This window comes from Exserohilum turcica (assembly GCF_000359705.1).
Source record: "Exserohilum turcica Et28A unplaced genomic scaffold SETTUscaffold_5, whole genome shotgun sequence".
In the NCBI taxonomy this organism is placed as follows: Eukaryota; Fungi; Ascomycota; class Dothideomycetes; order Pleosporales; family Pleosporaceae; genus Exserohilum; species Exserohilum turcicum.
In genome coordinates this window covers 65,925-89,448 of record NW_007360266.1, presented here as the reverse complement: position 1 = coordinate 89,448, position 23,524 = coordinate 65,925, and the positions used below count along the sequence as shown (strand labels likewise).

At 48.5% G+C, this 23,524-nt stretch overlaps 7 protein-coding genes across 7 annotated transcripts; 4 read left to right on the top strand and 3 right to left on the bottom strand.

Moving 5' to 3' along the window:
* Positions 1 to 3,652: 3,652 nt before the first annotated feature.
* Positions 3,653 to 5,569, top strand: SETTUDRAFT_94405 (uncharacterized protein; the record flags this gene model as incomplete). Its single annotated transcript, XM_008030714.1, has 2 exons — positions 3,653 to 5,452; positions 5,504 to 5,569. 2 exons carry the CDS (start codon positions 3,653 to 3,655, stop codon positions 5,567 to 5,569), a joined length of 1,866 nt encoding a protein of 621 aa, XP_008028905.1.
* A 2,959-nt stretch (positions 5,570 to 8,528) lies between these two features.
* Positions 8,529 to 9,301, top strand: SETTUDRAFT_33405 (uncharacterized protein; the record flags this gene model as incomplete). Its single annotated transcript, XM_008030587.1, has 2 exons — positions 8,529 to 8,548; positions 8,596 to 9,301. 2 exons carry the CDS (start codon positions 8,529 to 8,531, stop codon positions 9,299 to 9,301), a joined length of 726 nt encoding a protein of 241 aa, XP_008028778.1.
* Positions 9,302 to 9,625: 324 nt separating this feature from the next.
* On the bottom strand, positions 9,626 to 12,044 carry SETTUDRAFT_94346 (uncharacterized protein; the record flags this gene model as incomplete). The annotated part of the gene is made up of 2 exons (XM_008030713.1): positions 9,626 to 11,834; positions 11,884 to 12,044. 2 exons carry the CDS (start codon positions 12,042 to 12,044, stop codon positions 9,626 to 9,628), a joined length of 2,370 nt encoding a protein of 789 aa, XP_008028904.1.
* A 2,633-nt stretch (positions 12,045 to 14,677) lies between these two features.
* On the bottom strand, positions 14,678 to 15,040 carry SETTUDRAFT_21771 (uncharacterized protein; the record flags this gene model as incomplete). Its single annotated transcript, XM_008030522.1, has 1 exon — positions 14,678 to 15,040. The coding sequence occupies one exon, from the start codon at positions 15,038 to 15,040 to the stop codon at positions 14,678 to 14,680; it is 363 nt and encodes a 120-aa protein (XP_008028713.1).
* Positions 15,041 to 16,248: 1,208 nt separating this feature from the next.
* SETTUDRAFT_33402 (uncharacterized protein) lies at positions 16,249 to 16,647 on the top strand (the record flags this gene model as incomplete). The annotated part of the gene is made up of 2 exons (XM_008030586.1): positions 16,249 to 16,260; positions 16,303 to 16,647. The coding sequence occupies 2 exons, from the start codon at positions 16,249 to 16,251 to the stop codon at positions 16,645 to 16,647; spliced, it is 357 nt and encodes a 118-aa protein (XP_008028777.1).
* A 2,812-nt stretch (positions 16,648 to 19,459) lies between these two features.
* SETTUDRAFT_33401 (uncharacterized protein) lies at positions 19,460 to 20,932 on the top strand (the record flags this gene model as incomplete). The annotated part of the gene is made up of 1 exon (XM_008030585.1): positions 19,460 to 20,932. One exon carries the CDS (start codon positions 19,460 to 19,462, stop codon positions 20,930 to 20,932), a length of 1,473 nt encoding a protein of 490 aa, XP_008028776.1.
* A 1,335-nt stretch (positions 20,933 to 22,267) lies between these two features.
* On the bottom strand, positions 22,268 to 22,942 carry SETTUDRAFT_21768 (uncharacterized protein; the record flags this gene model as incomplete). Its single annotated transcript, XM_008030521.1, has 2 exons — positions 22,268 to 22,430; positions 22,512 to 22,942. 2 exons carry the CDS (start codon positions 22,940 to 22,942, stop codon positions 22,268 to 22,270), a joined length of 594 nt encoding a protein of 197 aa, XP_008028712.1.
* Between the last annotated feature and the right edge of the window lie 582 nt (positions 22,943 to 23,524).

The following is a 23,524-nucleotide window of genomic DNA, read 5'->3' as shown; positions in this document are numbered from 1 at the left end:
TAACGGGCTGAACGCCCTTTGGATAGCTCCTCGATGGAATCTCGGTCAAGCAGCAGACGCCAGGTCTTACTCTGCAACCCGGCATCTGTGCGAGGCCTGAGCGGCGCCCAGACGACGCGCTCAGACACTCGGTGCAACCTTTCTCCGACAAGTAAATAAACACCACGCAAGTAGACTCTATAGCTCTCTATCGAATACAACCTCTTGTATACCTCGCGATTGCTCCCCAGAGCGCAGCCCCTTACAGTTAAGTTCAACTCTCTTACTATTACTTTTACTTTTAGTAATTTTCGTTACTACACTTACTATATACAAATAATATATATTTCAAAACTCAAAAGCTAGTTTAAATAAGAGTAGTTAAAGCTCTTGATGGCTTTATATTATGTTTTTAGTACCTTGAAGAATATCTATAATTTAGTATAAACTACTTAAGCTAGCTATACTACTTTTACTACTAAGTAGCTTACTTATAGTGTAGTGGAGCAACTAGGAGGTATATCCTGGTAGCTGAAAGGTAGTTAGACAGCGCTAGGAGACGGATATAAAACTAGGGAGTGGAGGAAATAGTACAGAGACAGACAACATCAACACAAAAAAATATATAATTATATTCTCTCAATACCTATTAGAATATAGGCCTTTATACTATAGTAGTAGTTAGAATAACTATTAGACTACTCGTAATAGAACCTGTATAGCCACAGAGCACCTACGCAGCTGGAGGTGAATAACGCTCCACGACGATAATACTTTTACTTTTAGTACTTCTTTTCCTAGAAGTTCTTTAAGCGCTTTTTTTACTAGCTTATCAAGTGCTCTTACTACTAGCCTTTTAACTATTAGCCTTTTAACTACTGTTTAGCGTAACTTATATTTTTATAAGCATCTTTAGCTAATTACCTATTTGAAAAAGAACAAAAATTGAACTGACGTGGTTCACAAGTGAGTCGCTAACCCGAGCGAGTCGCTAACGCCCCACCAGCCCATTAACTTCATCACTATAACGCGTGATGTCTCAACAACGCAACTGTCTATTAATATATTCTAAATCTAATCTTTAACTTGCTCTTTTTAACGTCTAGTCGCAACGTGTTTAGAGTGTAAACTATGCTACTACTATCTACAACGTCCTACAAAGAACTCTATCTGATCAACGCGCTAGAAAGCGCCCTTGACGCGACTGCGAGCCGAAATCGAAGCGTCTAGATAAGCTAGAAGAGGAGGCTATAGTTGAGCGTATTCTTGAAGAGTCTGCGCGAGGATTTGCGCCTACAAAGCTTGACGTTTGAGTAATGGCTAATAAACTATTAGAGGAGCGTGGTGGCAACCCTGTTGGCAAGAACTAGGTTGACAACTTCGTTAAGCGGACTCCTGAGCTCCGTACGCGCTGGAGCCGTCCCTATAATCACCAGCGAGCCGCCTGCGAGGATCCAGTGGCTATCCAGCGCTGGTTCGACTTAGTCCAGGCGACAAGGCAGAAGTGGGGTATTGTGGACGACGATATCCACAACTTTGACGAGACTGGCTTTATAATAGGCAAGATTTTATTATAGTTAGTTATTACAGCATTAAAAGAATATAGGAAAAAAAAGCAGATACAGCTAGGCATCCGTAAGTGGGTTACTATAATCCTAGGCGTGGGCGCGTTAGGTCGCCAAATACCACCCTTCGTTGTCTTTGCGGGCAAGGTGCTTATTAACGTCTAGTTTAAGGATTTGCTTGCCAACTAGGTTCTTAAAGTCAGTCCCAATAGCTAGACGAATAATTAGCTTAGTCTTGCCTGGTTAGAGCACTTTGATACCTATACAAAGAGCTCTACTGTGGGTGGGTATCGACTGCTCATTATCGATGGCCATAAGAGCCACTGCTCTGTTGATTTCCAAGATCTTTGCAAGGAGAAGAATATTGTGCTTCTCTGCATGCCTGCGCACTTGTCTCACCTGTTGCAGCCCCTTGACGTCGCCTGCTTCTCGCCGTTGAAGCGCAAGTATGGCGACGCTATTTCAGGCTTAGCACGCAACCGCACCCACTATATCAGCAAAGAGACCTTCCTACCAGCCTTTAAGACTGCTTTTGAGCAGTCTATCACGAAGGAGAATATCCAAGCTAGCTTTAGAGGCGCTGGTCTAGTCCCACACGACCCACAGGCTGTGCTATCTAAGCTTGATGTGGTGGTGCAGACACCTGTACAATCACCGCAACAGGTAGCCGCCTGGCAGGCGCAGACACCACGCAACGCGCGCGAAGTTAAGTCTCAAATTGGTCTCATTCAAAAGAGCGTGAGAAAACGCCGTGGGTCTTCTGCCAATTCACTTACTAAGCAGATCGCGCAGCTAAGTAAGGGGGCCTAGCAAATAGCACATAAAATAACGCTTATGATGGAGGAAATGGGTACGCTTTGAGCGGCTCTTAATAAGTTAAATAAGCGTAAAAGCCGCAAGCGGCGATACGTACGGACAGAAGAGACTCTTACTATCGGCAAAGTACAAGAAGTATTAGCTAAACAGGCGGGTAGCAGTCGTGGTGATGGTGAGAGTGCGTCAAAGAGGGTGCGAGGAGAGCGGCGGTGCGGGCGTTGCAAGCAGACTGGACACAACGCTCGTACCTGCGTAGTTAAGATAGATAGTGCAAGTGATAGTAGCAATTCTAACAATTAATTTAGTGTATCGCAATAGTTTATTGACTGTGATAAAAAACTGTGATAACGTGTTGATGTAGATGTAGTGGTGGGGCGTTAGCGACTCGCTTGGGTTAATACACAGGGAGGAACTTTACGCACGAACTTTTTTCTCGATTTCGCCCTGGGCGTTGAGATCTTCTTCTCGTGCGCTTGAGACCGATCACGTTTGCCTTTCCACAGCCACCTTATCTCCCCTGCACCTGTTCCACGAGTCCTCCCACTTCTTTATTTTCGTAAAATGTGGGGTCTAAGAGTAATTACTTGGTTTAGGCGGCGACGCCGGCTATATATCACGCTATTCTATTTTGATAAGGTAGCCACCATCAAGGAGAGAAACCCAACGCCGCTCATGCTTGTGCTCTCCATTCAGCAGGAGCTACTGGCGAGACGTTTGCCTTGAACTCTCGAGCCAGCGAACGATGTTTGCGTATACCAGGTCGACGTAGTATTGTCAACAGACACGTTGCTCCAGTCCTGCCGTAGTTTTAGAAAGACTCGACCGGTAAGGAAGTGGCATGTGCGCTAGGCAGCCTGCATGCACCTGGAGGATTTCATGAAATTACGGTTGCCTTCTTTTTTGCTTGGCCGCCTTATTGCCTAGAGGGCGGACCCCAAAGCTGCTTGTTCATTATTTAGAGCCAAAAAGTTCCAGTGATGGCAGGGCACACGTGATATTTCTGTAGCGATATCAACCAAGCATTTCATCCATACTTTGCTAATTCTTGCCTCAACCAAGAAAAACTCGCCTTTGTCTGTAGTCGACAACATCATACCCGGCCTCAACCACGCCCTCTCTACCACTTTCTTGTCAACTCCTTTCTGGCCTTTACTGGCTTTGTCCAATCTGAAAATTTCCGACGCACGTTTACCTCAAGTGTGCCCACACGCTGCACAAACCCGCTATATACTCGCCAAATCAGCAGGCAAAGATATCAGTCTGGCCAGCGCATCTGGACATCTAGTCGCAAGATGGAAAGTGGCGGTTCTTTAAAAATTTCGAGATGCCCTCAGGAGCAGGGAAATGAGGAAAACAGCACTGCATGCAACCATATCGAAAATCTCGAACTAGACAGTGCCGAGAGTTCAGCCCAAGATTCCCGTCCTTTCAGTCACAAACGGGCGGATAAAGAGGGCCGCTCTGAAGAGAGCAAAAAAGCCTCTTCCCAGGTTCTTGCTAGTAACTTGGATGATACTCTTGGTTCCCTTATACCGGTATACTCTCAGCCAATTTTGAAGAAGACGCTTATATCGAAAGCATATTTAACCTACATGGAGCTTGCTGCGCTAGAAGAAAAGTGCCAAAGTGTTGAACACACCCAAGCGGCGGCTGTGAAAGATCCAACGCCACCTTATGACTATTGGGAAACACTGATGATTTCACGTCGTCGGCTGCTTCTTGAGCATCTCCATTTTTTCCTTATCACTCACCATCCGTCTGCTCCACCACAACTTCGTAATCTGGCGGCTAACCATTCCATGCCGGCGCGTATGTTGCAACATGGTATTCATTCATTCTTGGAGTCACTTCAAACGCGTGAACCATACAATAAGAAACATATGTTGGAGTTTATGCATTGGGCCTACCTAATAGTGGCCTTGCTCTGTAAGACCGTTCCGGCTTTCGAAGATACGTGGATAGAGTGTCTCGGTGATCTAGGCAGATACCGTATGGCTATCGAGGACGAGGATATGCGCGATCGCGATACCTGGGCTGGTGTTGCACGATCCTGGTATACGAAGGCAGCGGACAAAAACCCGATGACTGGACGGCTCTATCACCACCTCGCCATCCTTGCGAGACCGAATGCTCTCCAGCAGATGTACTATTACTCCCGGTCGCTGACTTGCGTCAAGCCGTTTGGAAGCGCACGCGAGTCAATCATGACGCTTTTGAACCCGATTCTTGGATGCAGCAAGGCCAGCTTCACGCAAGCCCTTCCGATTGACGCGTGTTTCATCAAAGCACATGGCCTGCAGTTTGTGGGCGATTCGGTTAAGGAGGAGCAGACAACAGAAGAATTTTTGAGCGCAAAAGCCGAGTTCCTGGAGAGCCTTAGCGATCATATTGGTCGGGTTACGGCAAAGTGGAAGGACCAGGGCGTTTGGATCGCCGTTACTAATATCGCAGGTTGGTTCGATTTCGGTGTTGACGACAACGCACTACGTCAAGCTTTCCTCATTGAGCTCTCTGAGAAGGCCAAAGAGTCTGTCTCAGTCGCTCCTAAAACATCAGCGATCGATCAACCAGATCCTCTTCAGCCTTCTGCTACTCCGGACGAAATTAGTGGGAAGCTTGCGCAACTTACTAAGCGACTCATCTTTAAGAACGCCCGGCTTCTCTTCAACGATACATTCGCTCTTGCATTGCGCCGAGTAGGCGACAAGAACGTGCTTTCTCACGTCAACACCAAGCTTGCTTTTATTGTATCGCTTATTTCCAATCGATACATTTCTATTTGCTTCGACGATATTCCTTGGACCGAAGTCATCGCCTTTCTCAATACGTTACTGGAAACAGAAACCCAGATCCATCAGCCATCGCCCACCAACTTACTCGCTGAGAATCTGTTTCCAGCCGGCGATGAAAGGCCAGACGAGCTGCCACTTCCAGAAGACTACCTTTCTCGAGGCCTGATCTGGACCCATGGCTTCTTCCCCAAGAATTGGTTCGATAGAGAGCGCGACGAGGAAGAACGATATATCGAACACGCAAGTACTGCCAGGAACCGGACCAACAGAATCCTGAGGCTCGGATACGCACTTGCAAAAGTAAGCCCGATGTCTTCTCTCTCTATCTCATCTTTTCTAACCGAAATCCAGCATGACCGATGGATCTCGTATGACGACCCCACACACACATTCAGGGTCAGCAGCAAAGCATCCTAATGCCAAGGACACTTTTTTTTCTGTATTTTATCTGGACGGCTTTCCCCCGCAACCTTGGATAGTTCATCTCTTCTCATTTCATTTGGTGTCTTTATTTCTTGGAATTAGAGCATGGGATAGAAACTATGAAAGGGATTTCAATAAACTAGATCGACTTTTATCGTTGTTAGACACTGGGCAACGTGTTGATGAGATTAGCCTAACTACTACTATACAGCATTGGAACATACATCTCGTGAAAGTGTCCTCTAACATGACAACATTAAACTGGAGGCCAATAGTTAGGTTACTAAGAACGTTACTTACCAAATCCCTTTTCTCGAATAAAAAAAATGTATGTCTATGTAAAAATGAAGCAAATACTGGCATGAGTGTAGTCTGGGCGACTACACAAAGCCCTGGGTTATTCCAGGTGTGCCTGCACGCTCTCCATATCCATGATACGATCGCAGCGAAAGGTCAAAGCCCCTTCCTATCCACAACCGCTGCACCCGCTCTGAAAAACCTGCCCTCGTCCCTGCCACGCTTTGAACATGGATCATCTGCCCGCTGTTGTGTATATCAGTCATGCGCCGATTTGCCGTATCATGACCATGCCCATCATCACGCAGCTGGCTACTGACTTGTTCTCTTCACCTTCACCATCATCGCTACCGGTTCGCTTCTTCATAACCGCACACTGTCCTTGTCGAGTGTATACGTCTTGCAACGCTCCACCGTATTCTTTAATGCATTCACTAAAGCGCATCCGGTTCCGGTTCTATGGCGCTGCAACTTCTTCGTCCTCGAACAAACTGATCCCAATCAGACTCTCCAGGTTGGTTGAATTCTCCTTCCAGTCGCTTCTTTCTTGTCGCCCCTGTCATTTGCTACCTTGTTTCCTCTTACAAGTCAGATTTCCTGGAAAACTTAGCTGGAAACGCTAACGTTATATCCCCACGACAGGTGATGGAGCCGCATAAGCACGTCGAGATCGAATGGATCCAATGGGGGGAGCTATGGGCGATGATCTTGGCAGACATGGAGGCTGATCAACAGGAGAAGCATTTCTTTCCCTCCATGAAGAACATGGTTGTGAAATACTCTAAGCGCAACGATCCTTCTTGCTTGGACAAAAGGCTGGCTTAATCAGTTACATGGTTGATTAGTCTCACTATATCATAGCCTATCGTCCATCTCATCTCGACAGTTATTTCACAAAGAACCAGCCTCTGTTCCTCTTTATGGCCGGCGCCCTTAGTTCGAAAAGGGCTTCTCCCCTTGGGCTTCGAACAAACCCGTATTCTTTACTCTTCATGATAGAAAACAGTTGCAACATAACTAGATAGTGCAGATAACCTGGACGTATCTTATTTATCAGTTCAATTGCGTTAGTAATGAAAAGTTGAAAGTGAGGAGTAAGAGTGATCATTGGAGTTCTATGGGAGGTGACTATCTATAGTTTGCTAACGCTTACGTCATTGTTGTTTGTTACAACCAGCACCTTCTCACAGGTAATAACTGGCGTTGGCAATGGTTGAGAGAGGGCGGGGTTATCCTGGCCCAAAGCTCCCTAACGGCGCTATGTGCATCAGCCCTAGGACAGAAAAGTTGGCATTCGAAAGAACCCCTAGCTAAGGTTAGAGCGCATCGGAGCTGTGAGGCCTGCAGATCTTAATGCAGTTTAGCTTATGCAACAGCGCGGATGAGATCAGAGATTTTCCCTAACGCGCAGCTACTATTGCGCTGCCATGACGACATTAGATTTCTATTGGATCAGCTACTCGGCAGCTATTCAAACAACCTCACACAGCTCCGACGAGCTGCTACAGTATTATGAATGTCGAACCAGTTGGCACGCGTCTCACACTGATGACTAACCCGATGGATTGACACCTTTCGCACTTAAACTTTTACTTTTGACATAAGTCATCTTGTTACGAACTACTCGATGCCATTTAAGGATGGTGCGCAATACTGGGTTTTTGCGGCTCTAGAAGCTAGTCTAGTGACAGGCAGCACATAGAATACAGCTACGGTCAATCCTCGGCCATTCGAAGTACAGTGCCCTCTCTGGCTCGAAAGTACAAAGAATCATTAACTTGAGTGTTAATTAGCAACCTGTTGAGTAAGCGGACTAAAGCATAAGTACTCTCAGATTGAGGCATAACCCTGACGCTGATGCTGACGGTGATTATAAGTATACGCTTTACTAAATGGTATTCTACTCTATCTTACATACATACCATGACTATCAGTATAAACTTTGCGTAACGTCGCGATCAGAATTAATGTTCAGTTGCGCTATTTGATTGGCTTCTCCGCGAAGGCCTAACTTGTGCTCAAAGGTGTTCTCTTATTTATGACTATTGGTTTACTGTAAGAATTTCATTGCTATGAGGAACTCAACCTAAAACCTAGTTAAAATATTGCTCCCTAACTCAGATACAGTCGTTAACGATTGCGGCTTCGCCCTTACACACAGCTGCGCAACGGATTTGAGCAGGCCCACCTTATGTAGCTTAGTACAGGAAGTCAGCAGCAGAATCATCGTGTGATTAATCAATCCTTGATCTTCTGATGACTGGACTTTTGGAACGCTGCCAACAGGGGTGAAGCTGCAATCGCTAGAGGCTGTACATAAGGCGAGGCCACAATTATTGTCCACACTGCACTAATGTTAGCTACGTGGTACAATCATCTTGTCATAACCGCCAGACATCAGTCAGCAGCGTATTGTCGGCCATGACTTAAAAGGATGTTATTTAACTCTCAATAAATGTGATCAATCTGTATTGGGGCACACTTGAGGTCTCTTAAACCCTTGACATCAATTCAACGCGTAGCACGTAGCCGCGCTTGCCGTGTAACACCATATCTTCTCGTCTTCTCCAGCTTCTCATACACAGCGAGTTCAAGTCGACAATCGACTTTTCGATGTTTTGCTGTGCAGAAGTCATTTAAAATCTGCCATGTACAAATGGCTCCAACCTTCGAAGAGTGGGTTTAATCTCCCATGCCACCCCGATTTAGCTAAAACTCAGCAGCTTTATCCAATCACCTCAGTTTACCTTCTTTGTTGGTAAGGAGAGAAAGCCAATCGTAGTACATGCGGCTGCGATTGCTGCTACTAGTCAGCATCTAGATGCACTTGTCAACGGCGGAATGCAGGAATCGGAGACGCGATGTGCGAGGATGAAAGATGTCAGTGTTGACGATTTCATCCGTTTCTGCGAGTACGCTTACCGTGGCGACTATACGATACCTCGATGGGAAGAACTCCTGCCGGAACCAAGCTCTCAAAATAACAAAAACGATGACTTAGCAGACGATAATAGCCCCAAGAATCTGATCCTACAAAACTGCGAATCCCCACGCAATCGTGCTGCAAACCACAATTGCGCGCCAGTCCTTCTCGCTCATGCACGACTTTACTGCTTTGCACATCTACGTCTGATAATGTCGCTTAAATCGCTAACCCTCCAAAAGCTGCAGAAGACGCTCATGAGCTTTGATTTGCACAAAAATGGGGTTGGAGATATCATTGAGCTCGCGAGATATACGTACTCGAACCCAGATCTACCAGATAGAAGCGGCGACGAAACTACCGATGACCTGAGGAAACTCGTGGTCGAGTATATTGTGTGCGAGATTGACACTATTGGCAAGTGTGATGACTTTATCAAGTATATGGAAGAGGGTGGTGAATTCGCGGGGGATTTCTGGAGAATAGCAAGGAACCAGATGGCTTGACGTAGGTGCAGGTTAGTGTCTTTTTAAGGAAAGAGATCTCAGATATCGGGGTATAGCCACAGCCTACGACTTACGCAGGATCATGCTAAATATCTATGTAGCTTTGGCCGATTGAATTGTCCAATGTGTTCAATGCAGCCGAGATAGTTACTGGACTAGTTATGTTATTAAGTTGTAACATTCATGAGGATATATATCATAGCCATGGTGTTTGTTGGCTTGACATGTGCACTTTCACCAGCTTAGATAGAGCTAGGGTTAGTTACATACGACAGTACATCATCAAAAAACACCCAAAGCATACTGAATGATATAATTATCTCTTTATACCTTCACTACGGAGTAGTTTAATGCATCTCGTGCTGCCCGAAGTGTCGTCTTCATCTCCGAGTACAGATTACAATTTGCAACTCTCCATCTCTCGCCACCAGGAAATACCTTCTTCCGTAATTCGTTGACGTGAAAAGCGAGTGGTTTGTAGTAAGTCGTAAAACTAGCCTCAACAGTCTTCAGAAAATCACTCTCGTCAGAAATCAGACCTTTTTTGAGCTCCGCTAGTTTTTTACTGCTCTCGTAATTCCAACATTCGAACTCAGTTGGCCCGATGTCTTTGCCAGGCCCATCATAGTGAACACACACCCAGAATAGGACCCAGAAGAATGATTCAAGGTCGTGCATGAACGAGTGTTGTTCGTCTAAGAGCAATCCTATGGCCATGAACGGTCGCGTGCCGGTCTTCGCGCATGCCCCTGAAGACATCTCCCGCCGTTCCTTGATCGCAAGGTCGAGATCGACCAAGAACGCGCGCCACGACGACGGGTTCCCGGCATCCTCGTTCACCATGAGGTTGTTTGGTGATATGTCGCGTTGGAGTATACCGCCTTGTGTGTGTAATGACTCATATCCGTGAATGCATTGCTCTAATGCAGTAAGCAGCATGGCTGGGGAGCTTGATTTGTAGATGGCCTCTCCGTAGTCGCGGACGATGACACGGCGGTGGACCCTATTGACAATCGCAGGTTTTTCTGGAGAGCTCGAGCGAAGGCGCTTGCTGGGCGGCAGTGGGGTGTTTATGGAGCTCGAAGGTCGCTTCCTTCCGGCCACGTTGCTGCTCCCGTCTCTCCGCGACGCCCGGCGTCCAGTGTTGTTTAGCAGCGGCATCTGCCTTTGTGGCATGTAGTTCGTTGCCTTCGTTATGTCCAGCCCTTTCCGTACGTTTGCACAGATGTCATCATCTTGATTGCCTACACGCACCGTCTGGTGGTGGAAGTACCTCGCGACGTTCACCACCCCCTTCTCTGTCGCTTCGTGTAGCATCTCACCCTCTTCGTCCCGCTCTGGATACTGCCATGAATCTTTGACAACAAGTGGCGTGTCTGGGTCTTCTTCTCGGGTAACTTTCCAGCAGGTCGTTGCCCGACCAGCGACGCAGGGCACCCTCTTTATAACCTTGTTAATGATAAGGCGCTCTTTCCCATTCTCACGTTCAATCTGGATATACCGCTTGTCTCCAATTGTGACGATAGTTGGGTCGAACCCCAGCTGCGCCTTGTTCATCCACAGCAACCCAAGCATTACAGACACAAACTGTAGTCCATCTTTGTTGACGTTGAACTGCTTAGAGGCGATGCCTCCAAGTCGGTCGAACACCCACAGCCGCATGAAGGGTCCGCAGAGAGTGAAGCCAAGAACAAAGCGGCGGCTATCTTGTGTAGCGAACACCTCCTGGGCGTATCGGCCCAGGTCAAGCCACGCCTTGGACGCTTTGTCGGCTGAGGGGTTGCTCTTCAGCTCTCCAGGTATAAGGATTTGCGACCAGCGGCATCTCGAGTCTACGCCAGCGTCCGGATCATCTACAAAACCGATATCTAGCTTGCGAGTGGCTGTAGAGCCTTGCAAGGGCTTATGGGGCTGTGCCAGCGGTCGCCGTGGACTTTGGGGTATTGCAAGGCGCTCATACGCAATGTGCTGAAACTGGTCTAGAAGTAGTGCAAACCAGTTCAAGACATCCTTCTCCTTCGCCCCTTCAGGCCAGCCCTGCCAGCCGCTCTCCACACGGTACAGTGGACTGTGTCCTTCCTTGCAGGTATCAAACACAACCTGTGCCGCTGTTCCTAGTTCTGGCACGTCTCCCAAGAACGCGTCGAAGAATCCAGGTATGCCAACATACAGGTGTCCTAACTCCTCTTTCAGTATGTTATCCACGTATTTACGGTGCTCGGACGAGTTCGCGAAGCTGCCTGTATTGATCGACAGCAGTGTTTGTTGGACGGACAAAGAAGGGGGCGGCGGCGGCGGCGTGGATTTGGTGACGGCTTCGTCTACTTTGGCCCAGATAACCTCATCGGACTGGTTGTTGATGATTGCATCGAGTAGAGGTCGTATCCGTTCGACGTCGAAATTATCAAAGCTGACCAGTGCATTGAGCTTCAAAAGGCCTTCAAAGAGGGTCCCGCTTCCGTTTCGGCACTGCAGAATTCGAGCGGCCGGGAGGGCTTGCAAAGCAGAGAGAAGACTGACTAACAAATTCTGGCTTTCTAGTACGTGTTGGAAGTGCAGTAGAAATGTTCAGCCTGTACTACATACCTTCATAGTCCACATGGTCAAGTGCTTGTGAGGAATTGGAAACACCGATGTCTTCGCATATCGATCTGAAATAATTGCGAAAGCCATCTAGTCCTTTACCTATCGGCTTAGACGGTATGATCAACGACTGCGATTGCGTAGGCATCCTCGGAGACATATCAGCTACCAATATCGTGCCAGACTGTTATTGTCGCAAACAGAATCACTCAGAGTGTTATGCGATTTGGAGAGGGTAAGAGAAACGAAAAGGTAATGAGATAAGATGTGCAATGTAAGTGGTGATGGAGAGACAAGATGACAAGGTAGAGACAAACACGCGTCGACGCGCAAACTAACTAGGCCGGCACGACGGCCACATGAAGCTTGGAAGGTGCCGTGTGGGCAGCAAACAACAATGACGTAAGCTAGTATAGATAGCAATCGATTTCCTGTCGGCTAGTCATCGTGTTGGAAGGTTGCTGCCTTAGTTGTTTGACAGTGGGTGGGTTGGTGCTGCTGCCGGCCTGGCGAGACAGTGATGGATAACCTACAGTCTTGAAGGTTTATGGGCAAGTGGTGGGGATCTCTCGGTGGGCGACGCTGTTGATGCGTGCTGCCGAAGTGTCTTGGAGATTTCCCGCTTGGTGATTCGCTTGATGATAAGTACTGCCGAACTGGAGATGTAGTTCACAAGAGCAGAAGAAGAGCAGGTATATGTAGGCAGTGTGCTGCTGCCTTGCGCTTTGTGTCCTCATCACAACCACGGTTCGACGATGTCAGAGTGTTCTCTGTTCGTTCTTGACCGCCCAATGGGCAGAACCCCATTGGCGAGTAAGTTCATGTTGCCGTTGTTCTGTAATTCTGAGTCTTAGGTAGGGCCCCTACCAACCTTTTGGCTTCAACATGTGAAGCCGGAGGCCAATGGGCAGAAGCCCATTAGAGAGCACGTCCATGGTTTCGTTGTTCTGTAATTCAAGGCCAAAGGGTCCCTACCAATCTTTTGGATTCGACACGTGAAACTGAAGGCCGGAGCCTTGGATCCTTAGAGCCCGAGGCTCTGGAGCCGGAGGTCTCGCGTTCAAAACACCACTTGGACAAAGTCGTCCCTTCTTTTTGACTTTTTGGATTTTGGTGGGCTGAGGGGCGGCCTGCCTTTATTTTGAGACACTTTTACTAGGACAATCGCCACAGGCGAGTCTGCAACTGCTGCTGTTGCTATTGCTGTTGGTGCGACAAAGTACAAAGTGGATGAGCAGATAGGGAGAAGATTTGGCTGGAGAGATTGCTTGTATATGGGTACGCAGGAAAACGGATCTGTAGTCTGGTGGTAAGTTATTAGGTAACTAATGCTTTGATCTCAATGTAGCATGTAGAGGTAAAGCCAGTTGGTCATATAACTGGGCTCCGAACCTCGTTATTCATATGCTGTTCTGATCCCACTCTAACGCTATGCCTGCCATCAGCCTCAGCTGGCTATATCACTTCATAAGCTCAACTATGTCTTAGAGCTATTCGTGTACATCCTGAGCAATATATTCCGGCCTCCAAGTCGTAGACATTAAGCCTTGGTCATGTTTTTGCAGGGTATGACGCTGCTGCGCTAAGGACGCGTCGCGCAAAAAATGATCGATAGCAAGGAGCATATATGTATTTTTTGTGTCGCATTGTACAATTCTCGAGAAACTATTTCAAAGAAAAACATACATTTAACTAAAAGAACAACACTCTATAGTTGATAAACTGAGCAGTCGAAAATGGAGATATTCCTGCGCGGCGGGATTTCCTGCTGACAGGGAGGATGTTAGCCCCCCAAGTGAATAGTCCTGAATACTGTCCCCCCTCCCTGGCCTCCCTGCACGACCATCGCGAGCGACAGAGTGGTCTTTATAGCAGTGAATGGGGCGTGGCTGAGTATCGTGATATCGCCACCCAAGGTAACGCGTCCTCTATACCACTCGTGATAACGTTGCAAGGAATCTCACCCTTTCCTGATGCAGGCTGCTGATACGACTGCAATCAATCCGACGGCCCGCTCGTCAAGGCAGCTAGCTGCGCCCGGCAACCCTGTTTCTATAACTCCACCAGCTCTCTTTCTGCGACCAGCTTGCTCCTCATTCCTTTGCAATCTGCCCTCGAATCTGGCTCGCGCGTCCTACTCGACCGCATATATCAGTCACTCTATTTTTAGTTCACATTATATTGTGTAGTTAAGCAGAGACTCTGACTCGAGAATGACAAAACGACTTACCATCTATCTAGCCCACAGAAACATGTCTGACCTGGCTCCCTGCCCCGGATGGAAAGAGCCGAATACAGCAGAACACGATCCAGTGGCTCCCATGTCCCCTGGCCAGGGCTTGCAGGAGACGATGTAGAGGCTTCTTTGCTCGAGGGCTTTGGAGCAAGATTTTAAGACATCTTTCAATTATACGCCATGATGCTGCTATTGATACTCCGAAAAACGCTGTTTGGCAAATCTATGTCGTGAAGAGTAGTCGGAAACAGGTAGTGGGCGGAATGCAGGATAGGCATGGTTACAATCGAGTGAGGGTTAGTCGTACGAATTCGAGCAACGTATCTTGTCTATGTTTGATTATGCACTTTTGCTTCATTTTCTTTTTGGTAGAACTTTTATTTTCGATCGTAGGGTGGTCCTGCTTCTTGGCGACCATAAGATAGGTAGCAGGGCGCCTTGGGATAGCAAAGGAAAAGGCACGGAATGAAAGGGTTTGCCTAGCGTACTATTGACCTCTATACGTCCTCAGTATTATGGAAGAAGTTGGCAAAGGCCGATACCTCGCTACGTAGATGCTAGGATGAATCGAGGCTACGGCCAATGCGTATGCCCTGCAAATACCCAATGAGTTTTTCGTTGGACATGGAACTGAAGGGAGAAAACTGGTAGCCCAGCCCACGGAAATCTTCACGATCCATGACCCTCCGGTTCTTCTTGCCCCACGGCGGCAACTTTTCCATCTGTATGTCTTGATTCCAAACCCTCACAGCCAAAGCTCCCGTAGAGAACAATCCTGCCGTGACCACGTATTCTGGAATGGTATCGCGCTCGAGATTGCTACGCGTTCGTACCATTCCGATAACGACGATTAGACCCGAGCCGCTTTTCTTCAGGCCCTGTATTCGACGACCAAGTTCCACCAAGTCCTCCTCGCTCATCGTGTATCTAAAGTTTGCCTGAGTCCCTGAGTTCCTGAGATGATCTTGAAATCGAGCACGCTGGTATCGGGGCCCGGCAGGTGGTCGCGGCGCAGAGCAGGGTTCTGAAAAGTCTTCCTCTTCATCACTGCTGATCACTATGGGTTCCTCTCCGCTTTGGTGACTGGCAGGCCGGGCTGAGTCTGGAGTTGGACATGTGTTCTGAAGGCGGCGATGCTCTTGTGATTCTGTCGACTGATGAGAGCAACTATCTGTAGCGATCGATCAGTCTCATATCTAATGAACTTGCCACAAATCCAAGAGTCGGTATTTACCTTGCAATGGTGAAGAGGCGTGTAATCCGCCCCTCGTCTGTTGATGCGGTTTCCAGGCGCCAATCTCGTTATAAATGCTCCAAGTACTTCGCCAACCATCACGAGCGCGTTCGTTTAGCTCTTTAAGCGCAGCGTTTTGTTTGCGTGGCTCCAGTGACGAGAGGTAGTCGACGAGTCCGTTTAGTGTGGCCAAGTGCGTGCTCTCTAAGCAAACGATCTGGGTGTATCATCATCTGGGCTTTCTTCGCGAACTTCTTCAAGTCATCGATATTGCAGACGTGTACGACGTGTGGGTTGAGGCCAAGATTCCTATAGACGTCATAATCTTTGAAGCCTGGACCGACGAATTTAGTAGATAGGCCAACTATCGTGGTGGATACACGGCGATCGAGCAGGTGTGCAGGTAAGCAGTCGCGGAGTGATGGCGCAAGCGCGCATGATAGTAGTTTTGATTACTAGAGCAACTTTTGCCCTCACTACATAGTGATGCTGCAATGACTCGCTCTCGTCCATGATTTTATACAACGCTAGGTATCTCACTATCACCATGTCTCTTCCTGAGTGAGGGGTAACCAGAATCATGAAGAGGAGGAGGAGGACGCGTTGTCGATTTTGGGGCAGAGTAGAGCTAACCGACGATACAGCACTAGTTCGCATGATAGATGAGAGCAAAAACCCCGCTATTTTCGTTGGTGAACGCCATTATCTCGTCGCCTGATTGGCCAGGCCGCTCCCAAAAACAGTAACATCGCGCTTTCACCTCCAGGGTTCAGCTGCGCAGGCATATCTTGTAGCTGCAATAGCTTTCACCCACGTAATCCCTCGGATCAACCACTCGACTGTTCAACTGGTACTTCTACTTTCCAGCCACTTTCCTCGCTCGTGCCTAACACGATGGCAAGTAACGTATCCTTTCTTTTCACCCGTTATTGCTAACCAATCGCAAAGGCTCCACGCAAGAGTTCGTCTTCCTCTACCGGCCGTAATGGCGACAAACAAATCTCATCCCACTGCAGCAAGCATCGCATCAACAAGCTGAACAATCGCATAACAGCTATTCGAGACTACGGCAACGCCATGGCTGAACTGGAGAAGGCGAAAGCTGAGGTTGAAGCTGCCAAGCTACGACTTGAAGTTGCAGAACTCGAGCTCCAGACTGTAGACAGCAACGCTAAAGACGAGCGGGAATACAAACACCAGTCGGAGCAGGCGATGAAGCAAGAGGTAAATCAGGAGGACGAGGACGATGGCAGTCGAGAGCATTGGGAAGACGATTATATCGAGGAAGTGTAACGGCTGGGAGGAGTACGGGGTCTGTGTATTAGCGTACCTAGGAACCGGTCGACTGCTACCTCTCGTATCACAAAATTTTGCATCAACATTGAAGCCTGTCCATTTGTGTTCTTTCTGCATCCTAAAGTGATGTGCGTGTAGTGTCTAATGGGCTTGTGTTCAGATTCACGCCGTGTACTTGGAAAGAGTTCGCTTTCGCCAAATAGCCACAGTAGGAGATTGAAAGGGACAACATGGTCTAGAAACAATAATTAATTAAACCTTGGGGGTAGAATACACTGGCTTCTCACACGATTGGTTGTAAGCCTATCACGCTTCCATTTCAAACACGCTTCTGACATCCTAAAAGAGCCATGAACGACGGAATGACGTTCAGGAAAATCGTCAACGGGACCGATCCATTTGATAGGTCATTGGGATACAGTCCCAACCACCAAGCCAAAAACCCAAACCAGGCGAGAACTGATATGATATAGTAGATTAAAACCATCGGCAGGGAAAGTTCATATGCCGCTTGGATGGCATATGCAGGATCCTGTGGCACCGCTTTAGTATCCAGTCGCGATGTCTTCCTTGGGATTCGCTTCCTTTTGTGGGTAGCTTCATGGGGACAAGAGCATCGGTGTCGGAACAAGGGCAGCGTAGACCAGATGCAATAGCTACCACACGGGCGGAGGTATTGCCGAAATTCATCCCTCCCAATTGGTGGTCTCTTATCAACGGGATCTCGGGGAAGGTATTGAGCCTGGAATTGATGGTCTTCTGGGAGGTGCTCGCTACTGTAGTCTGTTGTCTCGCTTTCGCTGCACAGCAATAACATTTATGTGGATGGTTTTCAATCATGCCCTACATTCGAAATAAGGGTGTTGGACTTTCAGCTAAAGGCGATTGCGCAAGGGCAACTCTGCTTCAGCCCAAAAAGAAGTTTCGACAAAGCAGTTTCTGTACACCCCTAGCTATACTAACGTTATCGATCTTACCAACGACAACGATGACTGTGTCGATGACAGTCAGGCCGGGTCCGATAAAGTTGGCAGGGGCGAGGCGGCGGGCAGCCTCCAAGAGCGGTCGAACACGGAGGAGGTGATTGATAGCGGTATGGAGACTTAAGAGGAGCCAAGTAGGTCTAAGGAGGAGGAGGAGGAGGAAGAGGAGAAGGGTGATAGTAAAGAATCTGACGCCCAGGTGATCACTGCGGCAGCAAAATACGTGCTCTTTCGCAAAGACACAAGTCGCAGCAAGGCAACTCGCAGCAAAAATGGATATTAATAACTGGAAAGGAGAAGCGGAAGTGTGGTTGTTTCGTGTCAGCGAAGTGCGAGTTCTAGATGACGGGCCATGATTCCGCATACCGCCTATAGTACGGCTCTGCCCACACTATTATGTACACGTAGAGATTCAAACGTGAGGCCTGAAGCTTGGGGCCATCAAGTGCAGGGAGTCCAGGTCCCCATCCCGAATCTAGAAAGTTGTATTGATCCCAATCAGAAAAATAACACCTTCCCAAATGGCCTTCTACTCATGAGACGACCAATAACGGGTAGAGAAAAACCTGAAGTCGCTGAATCGTAGTCTCGTGACAACGACCCCCACGTTCAAGAATTGCAGACAAGGTGTTATTCTCGACTGATTTTCCATATACTCCGCTACCCGTTAGCCACTTACGTCCTTTTGGCTTCGTTTATCGATAATTATTACCGAGTAGCTACTTGTCACTTGCATACCACCTTTCTCTCACCGCTCATCGACCCGCAATAACTGTAATTGCTACAGTATTCGAACCTGCGCTGCAAGCACTTCTCAGACTCCATTTACGCTATTTCCCAAGAGCGCTACCCAGTCCCCAAAGTGAGCAGGGAAATTCTCAGCAAAAATTGTCTTCTTGACACCTTAATGCATCGCTATACGCGTCCGTTCGCGTTCGACCTGTCTCACCTGGCCGACAGAAGCCGGCAGGACAGCGACCGGAGTTCGATGACATCTTCTTCAGAGGGCGCAAGCCTGTAGCGCTTCAACATTCCACCTTCAAGCGCGCGCATTAGTATATGCGCCCCATGCCTGCAGCTTTTTACACTTTGCTGTCCGTCATGCTGGTCTAGTTATCTCACCTTTTGCTTTCGCTGCAAATGCACTAACGCAATCTCTAGCTACAACTCAACGCTGTTCATCGCGCGTCTCAAGCCTTCTATCTGCAAGAGAGTGGTTGGCATTGCACCAGGAAACATGCAGTAATCGCCAAAGGACACACTCTTGACCAGATCTATTTGGACTACAGCGCCCATAGCCAGTACCGATAAGGAGCGTGGGCATCGCTGCCATAGAGGCAATGACCGTCACAGGCTTCTATACATGAATGCTGCTGCTTGCACAGATGGCAGGGGATCAGGGTTTTACGAGCACGCTGGCATAGCTTACTCAAGCGTGCGCCTCGATACTACTTCCATTACCGATCCTGATTCGCGCTTGCCTCTGCTAGTCACAACAGTCGCTATAGGCAAAATCTGGCCAAGAGAACTTAGCAAGATTAGGTGAACCGTCTTTCTCTATTAACGAATGTTGCTGCGAGTCAACCGCACACTTTGGCGGTTGCAGCCTAGATGAGGTGTAAGTTATGAGCCCTCACCCTCATTGTTCACTATACCAACATCAGCGCTGGCGACCAATAATCATTTGTGACTATTGCGCAGGCATTTTCACCTTTTATTATTACGTTACAATGAAGTGTGAAAGGATATGGCAGTAAACCGCAGACTATATTACAATTTGCTACTACCTCTAGTTATTCAGCACGATAGCGACCGCGACCACAGCCATGTCATTGCAAAACTCCACAGCAAGCCCCTTCTACAAGCTTTCTCTTGACCATCTTTTGATGGTATACGAAGGCCTTTCCACCCCAGACTTGTACCATCTTGTCCAGACCAGTCGCAGCAATATGAAGGCTCTCCAAGCGCTGTACAAGGACATTGAACTCTCATCGCCTAGTTCTGCTGCGGCCCTCAATCTGCTTCAAAGCATGACCGACCCGGAGAAAACTTACCGTACGACAAATTTGAGAAGCATTCGGATCGAAGGAGTCAGTCCCCAAGACAAGTCTCCGCTACCTACAGGTCGCAATGGCAGTAGCATTGTGGATGATATATTGGAGAAGTGTCTACCGGAAGGTCTGCTGACTGGAATCACCAAGAATGCGCAACCTAAGATAGATGAGGCATACAGGAAATGTCGTGCTAGTCTTCATGCCTCAGAAAGGATTGGTCCATCCTCGCTCGCACTTGCAATCAGCATCGCGGAGAAGATCAAGTCCATTGAGTGGTTGATGGTTGGCGCAAGCCTCGAATGCACGCCATTAGAACTCACCAGGCTCATCATATCTGCGAAGGTCGCGTGTTGTCGCCCAGTCTTCCCCGAGCTTCTCAACTTGGTATGGCGCGTCGAGAGTCATAACACATGTTTGCCAATAGTACCGCTGGTCCCAAGCTTGCAGCGCTTAGTCCTTTATGGCGTGGATTATCCAGATGTCAGCTTTGATCTTGCAGCTATGGTCAATGGCACCAAAAGTCAGCTTGTCGAGGTTGCATTGCTGGGGATGAACATGGTGGCAGCGCTGGAGGGGCTGGTATCCTTGGGCCATTTGCACCGCCTCCGTATCCTCCGAATGCGCGATTTTTCACGGGGTGACTTGCAAGACTATGGAAGGCTCTTTAGGGGTCTTCGCCAGAGCTCTCCACAGCTCCAGGTAGTTGACCTCGATTTCGACTACATGGATCTGCAAGACAGAACCCAACCGACTATTCCGCAGTCGTTACAGCCCGAACTCGAGCATTTTACGAGCATAAAGTACGCCAGAATTCATATCCAGTTACTATGGTCGAGTCCATTCAATGTCGACTTGCCGAGAATGTACAGTGCGCTTCCACCAAACCTCCAGTATCTGATGCTGGTGGGGTTAGATCTGGACAGCATTGTTCAGCTTGACGAAGACGGCGATGAGGAGATTGAAGAAGACGAAACGGACAATCTCGACCCATTCTCCTTACGCAGTTTGTGTGCTATCTTGCCACACCTGAAGTACGTCGCATTCAGGTTCGACTTCAATGCGCACACTATAGGTGATATCAGCGAAAAGCTGCAACTTGCCGATCAGACGTTGAGAAGTTTGATCGTAAGGGCCAAGGAACTGAGGATGAGGATGGGCATCTATGTATGTTGTTTGGAAGATGATGACATTGGCGATATCTTCTACATGGGTAGTGAAGTCCCAACTATGCTAGAGAAGCAGTGACTCTTACCCAGAGGTACCACGGAAGCTGCGGGATGGTTTGCATGTCGCTACACAGGAACTACACAGTCATAGGCAGATAGATGAGCCAGATAAGGAATCCGGATCTCCACGTCGCATGCACGTCTCATCATCTCTCACTGTTTTTAGAAGCACTCTTCTTGGAGCTGATTTAATAGCAAGCCCTGAGGCTATACATTCTCCAGCAGAGACCCGCGAGGACCCCTTTCATGCTGTCGAGAGCAGGCGTGATACAGACCCACTCGCATCAATAGCCCTGGTACCGCTAGCGGGAACAGCTGTGAGCTCGCATACCGAGACAGCGTCTGAGAGCGTAGGCTACTCTTCTAGACGCAGCGGACACAGCAGACACAACGTTAGTTAACAGTAGCGCCAGCTACCCAAGCAGAGTCAATCATGTATTCGCAGCTAGGCTATAGCGACTGCCAACGACCAAACCGCCATGTGCAACTACAACGCAATAGCCATGTCTACCATTTGCGGCACAGCTCTGCCCATCCAATACACACAGGCCTTTGATCCCGGCAACGCCAGGTGCGGCGAAGCGCCCATGCAACGCTAGGCGTAAACGAGCACTGCGTAGAGCAGCTCTACCACAGATTGATACCAAGCACAGTTGGCCGCTGTGCGCATAGCCATATAGTTCCTTACCATGCCCCAGTTCCCTACCATGCCCCAACGTGCTATGGCTCTAACGTCTGAACACTTGCGAGAAACCCGGTTGCAGCGAGACACATGTGTCAGGGCGTCCTGGGCAACGGACAGGCTAGTATGTACGAACCGCAAACGCTATGGTACATAGTATGAACTCCATTAGCTAGAGCCGAGCCTGTTACGCCAGTCACAACAGGCCAAGTATCTTGGTCGGGATTGTGGCGAAATGCCTCAACCACCTCACTATAAGTCAGCGTTTTTTCAGAGCCAGCAGCGTGTAGCTCGTCAATGACTATCTAAGCTGCGTACGCGAGGTCGCATATCCTCCAGACTTACTTGCCACGGTCAGTGTGTAGGCGCCGGGCTTGGGCAGGGCCAAGGCCGTCAGCCCAGCCGCTCCTCTTCGTGAACCACATTGCGATTTCATCTTTCATTTTGGCACGCAGTGGTTTCTAGTTCTCTTCGTTGGTCTGTTTAGACAACTGGTTCTCTAAGCGGATGTAATTCTTGCTTCGCTTCCACGTGCATGTAATGTGCTTTCACCATGACTGGTTGGTGGACACAATGACATACCGGGTACTAGTCGGTGCAGGATGGGTTTTTGTAGCCCCCGCGAACTTTGGCCAGGTAAAGGGTCCCGCAAAGCGGAGGTCGTCTTCCTGGTTAGGAACTCTTCGTGTGGTGAGGCGGCTGTATCGGCGCGCGCGACCGGGTCCAGTCTGGTTGTGGTAATATCTCTGCCCACTCGTTTGCGCTCATGGAAGAGTAGATGCCTTTCTCTTCTCCGCCAAATTCTTGTGCATAACTTGCATAACTTGCGCCGTCGCTATGCATTATAATGAGCTTAGGACGCCACTCTTTTGTGAATCCCCGCATCCCCGGGCTGTGTCCAAACATTTTCGCCTACTATGCTTGTGGCCAAACTTTCAAACCTTGCGGGCTCGCGGAGATGAACGTGGCTCCAACGCGGGGCGGGACACCATTGACGGCCCCGCTTGACATGGGCGGGAACTCGAGGTTGGGGATACCGCTGTGTATCTGAGCTACTGCCAGCATGTTCATCCAGAATGTTGCTAAGACCGTGTGGGTTTCTCCAGATCCCATTTCGTCGGCCAAGATACCGCCGCGCTTGGGTCTAAATGCATCGATATACAGCTCGGTAACCGCCACTATTTGATGGGCGAATGCCGTGTATCCCGGCGACATGAGTATGCTGGACGTTAGGGCAACGCGTGGCTCCTCTTCTCTGGTTCGTAGAGCTGTCAGGGTCATATGGAATGTGGACGCTGCGCGCTTGAAGATGTCCAGGCTCATCCGGGCGGCGTACTTCTTTGCCATGAGCGCATTCTTTGATGAGAAGGTGTACCGTAAGGCCTCTTCCTCGGCTCTAGCCTCTGCGTCCTCGTCCTCGCTGATGTATGCCTCCTCATGTGCCTCGTCGTCCGTATCCGATTTTTTCGGCTGCGTCCTCACCTGCCCGCGGGCTCGGGGCTGCGTTCGCTTCGAGATCTGGTTGGCCAATAGAGTTCAATCTATCAGTAGCATGAGTCGACTTGTGCTCCTCTAGGCTAGGCGAGAGGGATGCGCTAGACTCGTCATCGCTGCTGATGGAGATGATATCGCGCTTCTAGTGGCACGGGCTGCTCGATTCTGAGCCTAGACTGGCTCTCAACTTATTGTTAATTCTCTTTTATTACATGTATGTAGGCACGGTATATCACACATCACACACCAACGTCAAGTTTTCTAGAATAGGTGTAATTTTCGTTAAATATATACAAATCCCTTACAAGAAACTAATTATAGCAAGTTTTAAGACGTGCAGCGTGCGCGCTGTGGAGCTATAAGCTATAAGAGCAGATAGTTGAGACACGTCTTACACTCAAAACAAAAACACATACCGCTAAGAAGAAGAGAAAA